Below are 13,418 nucleotides of genomic sequence, written 5' to 3'. Positions count from 1 at the left end.
CCCGAGAGCGAGGCTGGCTCCGCCCACGGGATAGCTGCCCCCAAGGGGTGGCCGCCAGGCGTGCCCCGCCCCCCTGCCCGTGATGTCACCAGGCGGGAGACTGATGCACCTCCTAGGGGCGGAGGCAAAGCAGGCCACAACCCCTGGGGTGGAAGCGAGGCTGGCCCCGCCCACGAGAGGGGGAGGTACGCCCTAGGGCTGGCACCCAGTTTGGCCACGCCCCCGGTGATGTCACCAGGCTGGCCCCGCTCAAGGCAGAGGGGCGCGGCTGTGAGCCTGGTCCCGCCTCTAGACACGCCCACAACAGTCGCAGGAGCCCCCCGCTAGCCACGCCTCCATGGCTGTCAATCAGCTGGACCCCGCCCAAGGCTCTCCCTGCGCTGTCACTCAGGCCCGAGCCCCGCCCATCGGCTCCTTGCCCCTCCCCTTCCCCAGCAGACCCCGCCCCCGGGACAGCTAGGGCGGCCCTCCCTGCCCGCGCCCGCCAGTTTCAGGGGGCTTCGGGAGCAGCTGGTCTGTGGGTACATGGGGTGGGGGCACCGTGTGGGGGATTGTGGGTAATGCCGGAGATCGGCGGGACAGGTGCCAGAAGCAGCAGGCGGGTCTGGAAATCCCTGGCATCCAGCATGGGGTGGGGGGAATCCATGGCCACCTGTTTGCCCTCCAGCACTCCGGAGGCCTGGCATCTGCTTGTTGAAGCGGGGAGCAAACCCACAGGTCTTGGTCTAGCTCAGCATCATGGCCCTTGCTGCTCACAGGGCCCCATATCCCCCAGGGCAGCATTACCACCAGTACAAGGGTACCCAGATGAATCTTAGGGTGCCAATCACTCTGAAGCATTATAGGCCCAATGCTGCTTCCAATGAAGTTTGCAGGAAAATTCCTGTTCTCCCTCCCCCCCATGCAGCCTGTTTATTCCCTTTACTCATTAACCCCTTTCAGCCCCAGCCAGAACTGATGTGGGGGGCAGGTAGCTTCTCTCCACAGCCCCCAAAAGCTCCTCTGGGCTGGGAAAGCTTGGGTGTGGCCCAGCCCAGCTCCCTGCCTCAGTTTCCCCTGGCACCTTCCCTCTTGTGTCACCCACAAGGGCCAGGCTGGTGGCTTACCCATGAAATGCTACCAAGCCAGGCTGTCCTACTTGGGCATCTGCTCCTCCCCAGAGGTAGCTGCATTTTCCCCAGATTTGGCCCCCAGTGGCAGCAGAGGGTGCAGGAGAGTATGGAACTCAAGTACCTGGGCAATGGGCATGATTCTTGGGGGCTTGGGCCTGGACAGGCAGGGCTGGCATGCAAGTGGTTAATGCAGGGCAGCCACCCCCCTCCCTTCCCGCCAGTCTTTGCTGCCCTCTGGAGGTTAATACAAGCAGTGCCACCCGTGCTATCCCCAAAGTTTGAAGGCAGGTTGAGCTCTCCCTACCACCGCGTCTGGGGGGCATCTCCTCCCCCCTACATAACAAGAACCCAGCCCCCCAGGCAACATGCACAGGCCTTGGGTAGAAGCCAAGCTCTCCCTCCCCGTCATACCTGGAACCTTGTTCCCCTTTCCAGGGCAGTAACCCGTGCCATGCTGGGCTGGGACTGCTGGCTCATCCCAGGCTGCTACTACTCCCAGCAGCCCCACACCACATAGGGCCAGTCCTCTGCACTGCTCCCCCAACGTAACACAAATCCAGGCTCTCCGGCCCAGGCTGAGGCTCTCCTGAGGTGCAGTGAGCGTAGGGGCACGACTCCAGAGAAGGCTGATACACCTTCATCCTTTGGCCCCAGGCAGTGAAGAATACAATGCAAAATAGGAGACAGTCACAACTTTATTGTTCTCCCAGAATCAAACATGGGGGCAAGTAGAGCAGAGCAGAGCAGGGCAGGGCAGGGCAGGGCAAGGAGCTCAATGGGGCACCTCATGAGGCACCAGCTTGTAGTAGGCCCCACAGGATGGGCAGCGCTGTGGCTCACCTTTGTGCAGCCAGAACCAGATGATGGCACTGTTGTCCTCTTCACCTGCCAGGAGAGAGTGAGGTCAGGGTCACAGCCAGAACATTTCCCCTCCCACCCTCAGCTGCTAGGGGTGAGACAGAGCAGGACAAGGGGCTACTTCTGCCCCCTAACCCCCAGCTCCAGCAGAGCCCTTGTTTTCACCTCCACCCCAGGCTCTTCCCCTAGCATGCCCCCACCACACCTGCCCAGACACTCACAGATGCAGCCGACAAGCCGCTTTTCATTGACAGATGGCACCAGGTTGGGGTGCTCCCGGGTCCCCCCCTGGCTCTTGGGTGGGAACATGCTGTACGGGTCCTGAAGAGAGGAAGGCGAGGGCATCAGCACCTACCAGGGCCCCCAGAGCCCCCCCACCTACAGCCCCCCATGCCTGGTCCCAGTCCCCGCCCCCCGTGCTCACCGTGCCCTGCTTGACAGCCTCCAGCACCTTCCGCTCCAGCCCGGTTGCCTGCTCCTCGTCGGTGGGGACGCCTACAGGGCGGGCAGGGAACCACCGCGTCAGTCAGCCAGGCCCGCCCCCCGCCCTTGTCCCGGACGCCCGTGTCCTCCACGCTCCCTGGCCCCCCTCACCTCCGGCGGCGGTGCGGGCAGGCGCAGCAAGGCGCAGAACGAGCGCGGGCGGGTGACGGGCGCCCAGGGCGCGGAGGGCGCCGTATGCGCGCAGAAACCGGGCTGCCATAACGTCCAGCAGAGACTACACCAGGCCGCTTGAGGACTGCGGCTACTTCCGGGGACGGCGCCGGAAGCGGGGCGGCACTTCCGCCGAAGCGCCCGGCGGGAATTGGCCGCTCCGCGCCACGTGGTCGGAGAGGCTGGGGGTAGACGGGGGCGGGGTCTCCGTGAGCCCGGCGAGGGGGTGACCTTGGGTTTCTGCCGGCGACTGCCACCTGCTGGCCGGGGGTGGGTTTCCAGAGGCCCGCCCTGCCGTGCTCTGATTGGGTGCTTTTGACGGGGCAGGTGCGGCCTCTGATTGGTCCGGCTGGCGCGGTCGCTGATTGGGCGTCGCGCGGAGGGGAGCGTTGGCCAGGCGGCGGTTGGGATTCGGAAGGCGCGGAGCACGTGGCAGCGGGAGCGGTGGGGTTTTGGCGCCGCCCACAAGGGCAGAGGTCGTGGGGCGCCGACCCCCAGCTGGGGATGGCACCCGGGCGTCCGGCTCCAAGCACTCCCTGCTCTGACCACTAAACCCTACTGCCTTGCCACGTGTGACGTCACGGGGGCATCGTGTGACCTCACGGGGATAGCGGTGTGGTCACAGCGAGTGCTTCCCCATGCAGGCCCCAGCTCCCAGAAAGAAGCCATCCTGGAGGCTTCACCCCTTGCATCAAGTGCCAAGACACTGTTTCTCCCCGCTCCAGGCCCCAGTTCTTCTCCCTGGCACCATGGCCCAGCAGGCGGTGGTGGCCCCAGCGCCCACCCCAGAGCCGCCCATCCTGGGGGGCCTGCGCTGGTACCAGATCCCACTGTCCTCGCTGCGGGCGCCCAGCACGGGCCTCTTCAGCCGCCGCTTTCAGGACAGCCTGCAGCGCTACCGCCAGCTGCGCCTCGCCAAGCGCCTGCGTGTCGGCCGCCCCTACGCTCTGCTCGGGGACCCCGGCCCGGCCTCCCCGCCTGCCCAGGTGAGCCCTTTGCCCCTGGGGCAAGTAGGGACAGTCCTGGGGTAGATCAGCTCCCTTCGGGGCAAATAGAGACAGCCCCCCTTGTGCCCACCTGACCCTACTGGGCCCACAGGATGGCAGGAGCCAGCGACCTAGAGGCAGTAGAGCCCGGAGCAGCCTGGGCCTTGCCCCATGCCGAGCAGGTAACACCAGACCGCTCCAGGTCCAACCCTGTCGGGCATCACCCCTCTCTGCCCCCATTACTCCTACCCCCTGGCACAGCACCAGGCTCTGCTGAGGAGAGCAGGAGCCATCCAGTGACTGTCCTCCTGCCCTCTGAAGCCTCCAGGCACCGGCGCGGCTCCAGGGCCCCCCACCGGAAGTCCAAGAGGATGCCACATCTGCCACAGGGCACCAACACCAGCCCTGATGAGGCCTTCCCAGCTGACTGGAGCCCTGTGCAGCTGGACTTCCTTTGCCAGGCTGGTATGGTGTCCCCCAGCCAGGATACGGCTGGATCTGGGGAGAAGCAGGACGATGAGGAAGAGCTGTTGCCCCTGGCGCAGCTGCTGGGGGGAGCAACACGGATCCCCCCGGAGCCTGGCATGGTGAGTGTCAGGTCGGGGCATCGCTAAGGGGTTGATGCGTATTGCTGGGCACATTCCTGCCCCCAGGAAGTGTCCAGCGCTGCCTTGAGGGGTGGGGGGGCACAGTGCCCCCAGAATGATACCTGCCTCCACCAAACAGGGCCTGCAGCCAGATCCTGATGTCAACAGTCTGGCAGCACTGCTGCAGGAGAGAAGGTGAGATATGGGGAATGTACGCTGGGGCATGGCCACGGGAGTGGCTTTGGAGCATCGGCCCTTGCGCCGCCCTATGCTCAGTGCTGCCATGCCCAGGGCCTGGTGCTTGGTGGGCGAGGGGCTGCCAACACTGCCCGATGACAGCTCCGAAGATTCACCCGATGACACACCAATGCCCGAGGAGCACAGGTGGGACATTGCACACATGGCTCCTCCCCCCCCCCAGTTTACCTCCTAAGCCCTGTCTGACAGCCTGGCTTAGATCCCCACCAGGCATGGGCAGTAGGGGGGCCCCCAGGCTGGCACTGAGATGCTTGTGCCTGCTGCAGGCTGTTTCTGGAGCGCTTTGCACTGGGCACCAGTGAGCTGCCAGACTTTCCCCCTGGGGAGGGCATCTTTGGGGAGGCCATGCCTACCCCTGCGTCCCTCCCAGCTGTGTGTGTCCATGGCCTGGCACCCCAGAGCCCTCTTGAGGCTGCTTTTCTCAAGTGAGTACTCCCTTTTTCGCTTCTGTCCCCTGGAAACTAACCCCTGGCCTGTAACTGGCCCATGGCAGGGAAGCTGCCCTGTTGAACCGGCCTGAGCCTGTAACTGCCCCATCAGCTGCCTGTATTTAGCTCCTCTTGTCCCATCCCAGGGTAGAACAAAGGGACCCTTGATGGGGCAGGGCCCCTCCTCCATGCCCCCACCTGCTCCCACCCCAACCCCAGGACAATGGGCCCTTTGATAGGGGGAGTATCAGACACCAACTCAGCCCAGGAGGTCCGAGATGGCACACTCATGTGTTCATGTGTTGCATATACAGGCTTGTCTGTGGGGGCAGGTAGTTTTCACACGTGACTACATGGGCCGAACTCCTGGGGATGCATGTCTGCGTTGCCTGTATGTTGCATGTGGCTGCAGGTCTGAGCATGTGTGTGGTATGGGTGTTGCCTGCTGCAACACGTCCCTGGGTGGATGGCTGCGGGAGTGTATATTGCATGCGTGTCGCCTGGGCTTATGTGCATGGCATATGGATTTGTGCATTGCCCAGAAGCATGTGTGTGTTGCATGTGTCTGGGCATGTGTGACTATGTGTTACATGAGTCTGTATGTCTAGGGGTGCTTGCATTGCATGCGCCACCCATGAATGCACATCACATGGATTTGCCTGTTGCACCTGGAAGCCTGCACACGTTGCATGCAGATACATGTCCAGACTCAGGTGAAACACGGCTGCACATGCACGTTGCACAGGGCCATGTGACTGTGTGCGCAAGGTGACATGCACAGAGGCATGTGTGCGTGGGGCACATGGTCGGGGACAGCGTGTGCATGTGCATGAGGGCACGCCTTCCACGTGGCCGTGTGCGTGTCTCGGCACAAAGGCTCTGTGTTCTCCTCCCACCCTCTGTGCCCTTTGTATGTGAGCAGCTGGGACCGCCTCGGGCCTGCACTATATATAGTAATGCTGCCCCCCCACCATGGGTCCCAATCCTGCTGGGCTGGATCCCTGCCCCCCAGGGATACCAGGAGTTGGGGGGGGGTGGCCCTGGGCATTGTGGGGGATGGCACAAGGCCTGCCCCCCCCTAACCTCTTCCTGCCTGGGCAGTGCCACGCCAGCTGGGCAGGTCACCTTTGTGCGCACTGGGCTGCTCACTCTGCTGTACCGCGATGTGCTGGCCTGCCCCCCACCTGTCCTGCACTGGCTCTTCCAGGTAAGTCTGGGCACATAGAGCAGGCACACAGGCCAGGATATGGGAGAGGAACCACAGGGTGGGTTCTGTGAGGGGGGAGCCGGGGGTGGTCAGTGGCTGCCCATACCAGGACATAGCCAGGGCTATGGGAAGTTACTGGAGGCAGCCATGTGCTCTCTGATCTCTGCCCCCCTCAGCTGGCATCGCAGCCTGCAGGTGCTGCCCCTAGTGCCTTCCAGGCCCTGTGGGAGATCAGCATGCAGCAGATTGATGCACCTGGTCAGTGCAGGCATGGGGGAGGGTGGATGGCTTTGCCTATTTCCCCTGCCATGGCTGGGCCTAGTGCTCACGGCAGGGGCATGAGGGACCCTGCCCATCTCATGCCTTCTCTTCCCCCCTACAGAGCTGTGGTGCCCATCACTGGGTGAGGTGGGGCAGGCACTGCAGCGCCTGGGTGCCCACCAGGCCACCCTCAGCCTGCTGCCCCTGGAGCTGCTGCCCCCTGCCCCCAGGTGAGGCCTGGCAGGTACGGGGGTGCTCCGGATGCCTGGGTTTTCTCTTAGCAGGGGCAGGTTAATGCATGACCCTGAGGGCCCCTGCCAGTCAAGGACCCCCTGGGAAAAATCTGTAATGCCAGTGTGTGTGTGCATGTCCGTGTGTGTGCTTCAGCTGGGATCCCAATTGTCGTGCTAGGCTCCGGGAGGAATAAGCAGGCCTGGAGTTTTCTGAATCTTGTTGTCAGTGTGGCAGGGTGTGAGGATGTGAAGGCTGCTTTCCACCGTGGGGGTGTGGCCGGAGTGGGGGCAATAGTGTGAGCTTGGAGGAGGAGAAGAGAGTAAATCCTTGGGGAAACAGGTGAACTTGGGCAGCATGGGGAGCTCTCCACTCTGCTCCAGTGCCCCCACCCCTCTCCACCCTTCTGGCACGGGTGTGCTCGCTGCTGCAGAAGGTGCCTGGGCAGCGTGCTGCCATTCCCAGAAGCTGGGGGCAGGGGATTCCCAGTGGACACTGCCCCCCTGTGCCCCCAGGCTGGCTCCAACTCCCTGCTACTGCTGCTTTTTCTCGGGGAAACCTCGACTGACTGGGGCCCCCTGCCAGCTCTGTCAGGCCATGGGTGGGGAGAGCCGCACCCTTGTGGTCTCCCAAGTCTACCTGCAGCGCCAGGTACCTGCATCCTCCGCCTCCATGGGAAGGAGGGGCTGGGCAGCTCGCAGTGGGCTGTGAGCTGCCTGCCTCAGCCCTGGTACAGGTGTGGGGCTGGGTACAGGTACAGTACTGCAGATTGGGGGCCTTCCCTGTGGGTGGCTTCCAAATTTCTCTTTGCCCAGGGTCCCAATAAATCTTAATCTGCTGATGTCTCTTAGGGCTAGGGGGGGACCAGGGAGGCTGGGCTGTGCCCTCTGACCTACCCTGTCTCCACAGCTGCCCCCCGTCACTGGCGCTGGAAGGCACCGAGGGCACAGCCTACTCTACAGGCGTGCTGGGGGCGCAGCTCAGTGACATCTACAAGGTAGGAGCCACTGGGGGTGAGGGGGAGGGGGGCTGGAATCAGGTCTTGCTCCCCCGCTCTGCTCACTTCTCCGTTTGTGACCCTGGAGTTAGCTCTGTGTGGCTAACCAGGTTAGGGGGGCTGGGCTGGATCCTGGCACCAAGGAGGGCATGTTGCCCAGGTGGGGACCAGGGGGGCAAGGCCAAGTAGACCTGCCCCAGGGGCTGGGGGAATGTGGGTAAGAACGGGGCCAGGCCCAGGGGACTGTGGGTGGGAGCGGGGGTTGGGACCAAGGGATTGTGGATGAGAGTGGGGCTGGGCCCAGGGGATTGTGGGTAAGAGCAGGAGCATGACTGGGGGATTGTGGGTAGGAGCAGGAGCAGGGCTAGATCAGGGGGATTGTGGGTGAGAGTGGGACCAGGGGAATGTGGATAAGCATGGCCAGACTTGAGAGATTTTGCCTAAGAGTGGGCCTGGGCCCAGGGGGTTCTTGGTTAAAAAGGAAAAAAAAAAGAGCTGGGCCCAGGGGATTGTGGGTAAGAGCAGAGCCAGGCCAGGGGGATTGTGGGTAAGACCCCAGCTGAGTCCACCCCCCCTGCAGTACCTGACACTGTGCGTGCTGGTGCGGCCCGGGTGTTACCCAGACAGGCAGCGCAGGGCCCTGGTGGCCCTACTTTGCCGCCTCAGCCTGGTGCACCCACTGCGGTACCAGCCCTGCCCTGACCTGCAGCAGTTACTCTGTGCTCTTCTTGACGGCATGGACAACTGGCACCACCAGGTGGGCGCTGCCCAGACACCTGGGTTCTCCACCAACTGTGGGGGGCAAGAGGGTCTCCCAGCCCTGACACATCAGTGCCATCTGCTCCCCCGAGGTTATTGGCCTGCCCCCAGGGCATCTCCGGGGGGTGAGGGGGGCACAGCTGTGCCCCCCTCACAGCCCATTGCCACCTCCCCCACAGCTCCCGGCACTGTGCGGGGCCCTGGCCCATGTCTCACAGCACCATCACAACCTGGTGACCGTGGTTCGGCTGCTCCCAGATACCACGGCCAGGGGCAGGTAGGTGCCTGTGTGGTACAGGTGGGTGCTCCTTCCACAGTTGCAAACTGCTAGAAATAGTGTTATGCTAACCACACAACATGTGTGGCTGTGTTCACGCACAGGTAATGTGCTAGTATGGGGTCTGTGCTGACACACCAGGGTCATGCTGATTTCATGCCCACAGCTTTGAACCCGCAGCTTCCTTCCTTCCGCAGCCAGGCAGGATGTGGTGGGTGGGCAGGCGGGGGGGGGGGAGGAGAACACGACATCCTTAGGCTGTGGCTGGGATTTCAAGTCCCAGGGAAGGAAGCCCAGCACTGATACAGCCCTGGCTTCCTCTCAGGCTTCCGCCCCTGCCCCCACCGCTGCCCCTGCCTCATGGGGGGATGGAGAGCAGGGTAGGGCCCTGGGTTGTTGGGTAAGTGTGGTCAGGGCTTGGGGGATTCTGGGTAACAGGGCTGGTAGCATTGACCCTGGGGGATTACAGAGTAGGGTTGGCTACCCCAAGGGCCTTGGGGTAATGCGTAGCAGGGCAGAGCCCCAGGGGATTGTGGATAAGAGCGGGGCCAGGCCTGAGGGATTCTGCCTGGGTTAGAGCAGGATTGGAGCCCAGGGGGTTCTGGGTGAGAGCAGGGCCAGGCCTGGGGGATTGTGGGTAAGAGCAGAGCTGGACCTGGCGCTTCTGTGTAAGCAGAACTGAGATCAGGGAATTGTGGGTAAGAGTGAGACTGAGCCCAGACATGCTGAGGGGTGGGGCCCAGCCCCGGGCAAGGCGAGCACCAGCATGTCCCTGCTGCCAGTGCCACGTGGGGAGCCTGGTTGGTTCTGCGCCTGCCCCCAGGCCCTCCCAGCCCTGGTGCCAGGCAGCGGTGCCCCCCTGTGTGCCCAAGTCCCTCCTCTCCCTGTGGCTGCCTGGATGGGATCTCCTGCTAGGATGCCTGGGTTCCCTCCAGGGCCGCAGGCAGGAGGCAGAGCGGGCACTGTGCCAGGCTCAGGAGGGCTGTCTGGCTGTGCACTAACTCCCTTATTCCACCTGGTTGCACATGCACAAAGAGGCGGGTGCCTGGTCCCTGCTGGGCCCGGCCTGGCACAGAACAGGGAAATTTAGGCACGGACTGGGGGTGCCTGGCTCTGCCCCCAGCCTGGCTGATGCAACTCCTCCTCCCAGGCAGCTGCGCCAGCACTTGAGCCTCTGTCTCATCTCCCGGCTCCTGGGGATGCCTGATGGGACCGTGGTGCCCTCCACCAAGGAGGGACAGGTGAGTGGTAAGGCCAGGCCTGGGGTGTCACGACCTGGGGGATTGTGGTTAGGAACAGGAACAGGCCTGGGGGTTTGTGGGTAGAAGTGGGGCTGGGTCTAGGGAACTGGCTAAGAGTGGGGCTGGGCCTGGGGGATTAGCTGCCTGCTCACCTTGTGCTTCCCCTCCCCATGCCTTCCCAGCTGCGCCAGCTGTGCTGCCTCCTGGCCCTCATGAAGCCGGCTGCCCTCAGGTGCCACCTGCCACCTCCAGGGCCCTGGAGTCCTGGCCTGGACTGGGAGGTGAGAGTGGGGCATCCCCTACAGCCCTCCCTGCCCCGCCATCCTACAGGAGCCAGGGGCCCAGCCATAGCCCTCCCGCATCCTGGCACCAGTGCTCTCCAGTCATCTGAGAAATCTTCGGGCAGGCACCGACATACAGCGCCTGGCATGGGGGCTGGGTGTGCAGGGGAAGGGTGCTGTGGCTTTAAAAGCATGGCAGATTGGGAGATTTCTCAGGGGTCGGGTGGCTGCTCCCTGTCTCAATTTCCCTTCTCTGAGGAGGCAGTCAGTGGCTGTGCCCCCCAGCCCAGGCACCATGGCTGACCCCTGCCCCCTCTCCACCCGGAGGCTTGCTATCTGTGCTACAGCCTCCTGAGCCTGGCTGACACGGCCATGGGCACCGAGTGCTCATCTCCGGAGCACAAGGTGAGTGGGTACATACTCCACACATGCTCGGAGACATGCTGGGTGCTTCATGTGCCTGGGCGCACAACTTCTCCCCCCCCCCCGGCCCCAGGCTGGCATTGCTTGGCAGAGCAGCCTTGGCACCCCCTGATGCCCCTCTTCTGCCCCACAGTGTCTGTGGCAGGAGCTGTGTGCCCAGCTGCAGCGGCACCTGGGCTCTGGCCTGCCTGAAGGTCCTGGCCTGCTCTTTGTCACCCAGCTCAAGTGTCTCGTCACCTACACCTACGTCAAGTGGCAGGCAACACTGACCCAGTGCCCATCCCAGGTTAGGGTGCTGACTGGCACCAGGGCAGGCACAGGGCCCTTGCATTGCTGGCATAGCCCCTCCATGGCAGGTGGGCAGGGCGGTGGTGGCACCATGGGAACTGGGAAAGAACTCTGGAGTCTTGGCACCCAGCTAGTGCCCCCTCTCCATGCCATCCAGCTGCTGCTGCTACCCAGCCATCTGGGCTCCCCCACTCACCCCCCAAGTGTCTCCAGATGGGCATAGGGGGCACAGCTGGCTCCCAGATGGGGGCTGCAATCCAGCCCCCCCACCCCAGCCCCATGAGATATAATTGAGGAGCTGCTGATGAGGTCACAGCTGCACCCAAGCTGGTTCCGGTCCTGGGGAGTTGGCAGGGTGGGGGTGGGGGGCAGCAGCAGAGCCAGGAAAGGAACCCAGATGGCCAGGTGTCCCGGTGTCTGTGCCCCCAGGAGCTGCACTACCTACACTGGATGGAGTCATAGCTGTGTTGCTGTAGGGCAGTACCTGGTGCCTGGAGGGGGCAGCTGGCTATGCCCCTCACCTGAAATCCAGCAGCCCCCTCATCCCCGTTCGGTTGCTGTGGTGTTGCTGTATCTAGGGTGTTGTCACAGGGATCAATAAACACTGTTGCCAGGACAATGTTGGGGGCCTGTGATATCCATGCCCTTCTCAGTGCCTGCCCTGGCACTGGCAAAGAGGGGGTTAATGAAGGTACTGCCCAGCCCTTGCCCCCTGTGCCAGCCCCTCCCAACCCCCATGAACCCCCAGACTCCTAGGTTACATGCCCTCGCACCTCTCCGGGTGGTGCCAGCACTGGGGCAGTGGTGCCAGGGCAAGGAACCCAGGAGCCCTTGCACCAAGGAGCGACACCCGCCCCCTGCAGCCCCCCCCCACCGCCCCCCCCCCCCCGCCCTTGGCCCCCTGTGACATCATTGGGGAGCATGATGTCACTACTTTGATGTCATCCAGCTGTGGGACAGTGGTGGTGCACTTGTGAGGCTCTGTGGTGTCTCAGTGACCTTTTGGGTCTAAGTGTCACCGTGAACTCTGGACCCCATCCATGCCCAGCTATAATGGGGTGGACCCTGCCCCCTCACTGGGGGCTCCTGCAGGGGAGGAGGTTGCTGAGGGGCTCTGGGTGCTGCTGGGGACACTTATAGATTCATAGATGTTAGGGTCGGAAGGGACCTCAATAGATCATCGAGTCCGACCCCCTGCATAGGCAGGGAAGAGTGCTGGGGCTAGATGACCCCAGCTAGATGCATATCCAACCTCCTCTTGAAGACCCCCAGGGTAGGGGAGAGCACCACCTCCCTTGGGAGCCCGTTCCAGACTTTGGCCACTCTAACTGTGAAGAAGTTCTTCCTAATGTCCAGTCTAAATCTGCTCTCTGCTAGCTTGTGGCCATTATTTCTTGTAACCCCCAGGAGCGCCTTGGTGAATAAATCCTCACCAATTCCCTTCTGTGCCCCCGTGATGACCTTATAGGCAGCCGCAAGGTCGCCTCTCAACCTTCTCTTGCGGAGGCTGAAGAGGTCCAGGTGCTCTAGTCTCCTCGTAGGGCTTGGTCTGCAGGCCCTTAACCATACGAGTGGCCCTTCTCTGGACCCTCTCCAGGTTATCCACATCCTTCTTGAAGTGCGGTGCCCAGAATTGCACGCAGTACTCCAACTGCGGTCTGACCAGCGCCCGATAGAGGGGAAGTATCTCCTCCTTGGACCTATTCGTCATGCATCTGCTGATGCACAATAAAGTGCCATTGGCTTTTCTGATGGCTTCGTCACACTGCCGACTCATGTTCATCTTGGAGTCCACTAGGGGACTTGGGTTCTGCTCCTGTGCTTCAATTCCCCTTCCGGGTCGCTAGGCTGGCGGGGCCGGGGGCAGGCACCAGAGGGCCCAGGACCCATCACAGGGGAAGCTGAGGCATGCAGTGAGGCATGGGAGCAGAGCAGGGGCCTGGGGGTAGGAGGGTGAGGGGGTATCAGTTCTTGCCACTGTCATCTTGAAGGACCCTGGGCCGGATGGGGTCCGTTCCCCTTCAGGTGTGGGGAGCAGGGTCTAGTGGTGTCTCTAGAAGCTGCTGGGGACCCGGATGCCTGGCTTCACCCACAGCTCTGGTACCGTGAAGTAGAAGCAATGAGCCCCAAGCCCGGGTTCCCTGCCCAGAGCTGGGCATGGGGGACAGGGAGCCAGGGAGGGAAACAGCACCAGCACTTACTGGGCCGGTAATCACCAGCTGGGAGCTGGGCGTTGGGAAGGAGATGGGAGCCCGCATGCCTGGGTGCGCTTCCGTGGAAGGGCAAGGCGAGGGCGGCCCCGGACGCCTGGGTTCAGGCAGGGCCCTGGGGTGTCCGGCTGCAGCCGGTTCCTAGGACCCTGCTTTCCTTGGTGCCTCAGTTTCCCTGCCCGAGTGCTGCCCCCTCCAGTCCCAGGGTAGCGGAGCTCGGCGCACGCAGGAGAGAACCGAGGAGTCCGGGGCGGCGGGTCAGGGTCAGGCCCCCTGGGAGCACGGCTAGGGACAGGGAAACTGAGGCATGTAGGGGGCGGGACGCATACACACGGCGGCCGTCGGATCGCGACCGCGGGG

The 13,418-nt window shown here is 63.1% G+C and overlaps 3 protein-coding genes across 3 annotated transcripts in view; 1 reads left to right on the top strand and 2 right to left on the bottom strand.

Annotated features, from left to right (window-relative positions):
• PURB (purine rich element binding protein B) overlaps positions 1-1,248 on the bottom strand; it is a 2,702-nt gene extending 1,454 nt beyond the window's left edge. The window contains exon 1 of the mRNA XM_006031220.3: positions 1,234-1,248. Within this exon, the coding sequence (XP_006031282.1) occupies positions 1,234-1,248 (15 nt within the window). The remainder of the gene's footprint in view (positions 1-1,233) is intronic.
• A 541-nt stretch (positions 1,249-1,789) lies between these two features.
• Positions 1,790-2,751, bottom strand: LOC102374004 (cytochrome c oxidase subunit 5B, mitochondrial). The gene is made up of 4 exons (XM_006031181.3): positions 2,565-2,751; positions 2,395-2,465; positions 2,192-2,291; positions 1,790-1,997 (listed from the first exon to the last, which is right to left on the bottom strand). Exons 1-4 carry the CDS (start codon positions 2,671-2,673, stop codon positions 1,885-1,887), a joined length of 393 nt encoding a protein of 130 aa, XP_006031243.1. The 5' UTR covers positions 2,674-2,751; the 3' UTR covers positions 1,790-1,884.
• Positions 2,752-2,877: 126 nt separating this feature from the next.
• Positions 2,878-11,578, top strand: FAM178B (family with sequence similarity 178 member B). The gene is given in 17 exon segments (XM_025212809.1): positions 2,878-3,610; positions 3,723-3,792; positions 3,932-4,197; positions 4,337-4,392; positions 4,474-4,581; positions 4,722-4,880; positions 5,985-6,090; positions 6,267-6,431; positions 6,433-6,581; positions 7,492-7,579; positions 8,160-8,336; positions 8,518-8,615; positions 9,766-9,856; positions 10,039-10,137; positions 10,465-10,542; positions 10,694-11,041; positions 11,044-11,578. Coding segments are annotated over 17 exon segments (2,505 nt in total). The 5' UTR covers positions 2,878-3,262; the 3' UTR covers positions 11,143-11,578.
• Positions 11,579-13,418: the final 1,840 nt, after the last annotated feature.

Source organism: Alligator sinensis, unplaced genomic scaffold (assembly GCF_000455745.1).
Source record: "Alligator sinensis unplaced genomic scaffold, ASM45574v1 scaffold453_1, whole genome shotgun sequence".
Classification (NCBI taxonomy): domain Eukaryota; kingdom Metazoa; phylum Chordata; order Crocodylia; family Alligatoridae; genus Alligator; species Alligator sinensis.
Note: the sequence above shows the minus strand (reverse complement) of the source record. Positions and strands in the feature narration are given on the sequence as shown.

Excerpts from the sequence above, each read along its gene's own strand:
- LOC102374004 (XM_006031181.3), bottom strand. The coding sequence starts at position 2,673 with ATGGCAGCCCGGTTTCTGCGCGCATACGGCGCCCTCCGCGCCCTGGGC. Across the intron at positions 2,466-2,564 it reads TGCCCGCACCGCCGCCGGAG|GCGTCCCCACCGACGAGGAG; the intron begins GTGAGGGGGGCC and ends CCCGCCCTGTAG. Across the intron at positions 1,998-2,191 it reads GCGGCTTGTCGGCTGCATCT|GTGAAGAGGACAACAGTGCC; the intron begins GTGAGTGTCTGG and ends CTCTCCTGGCAG.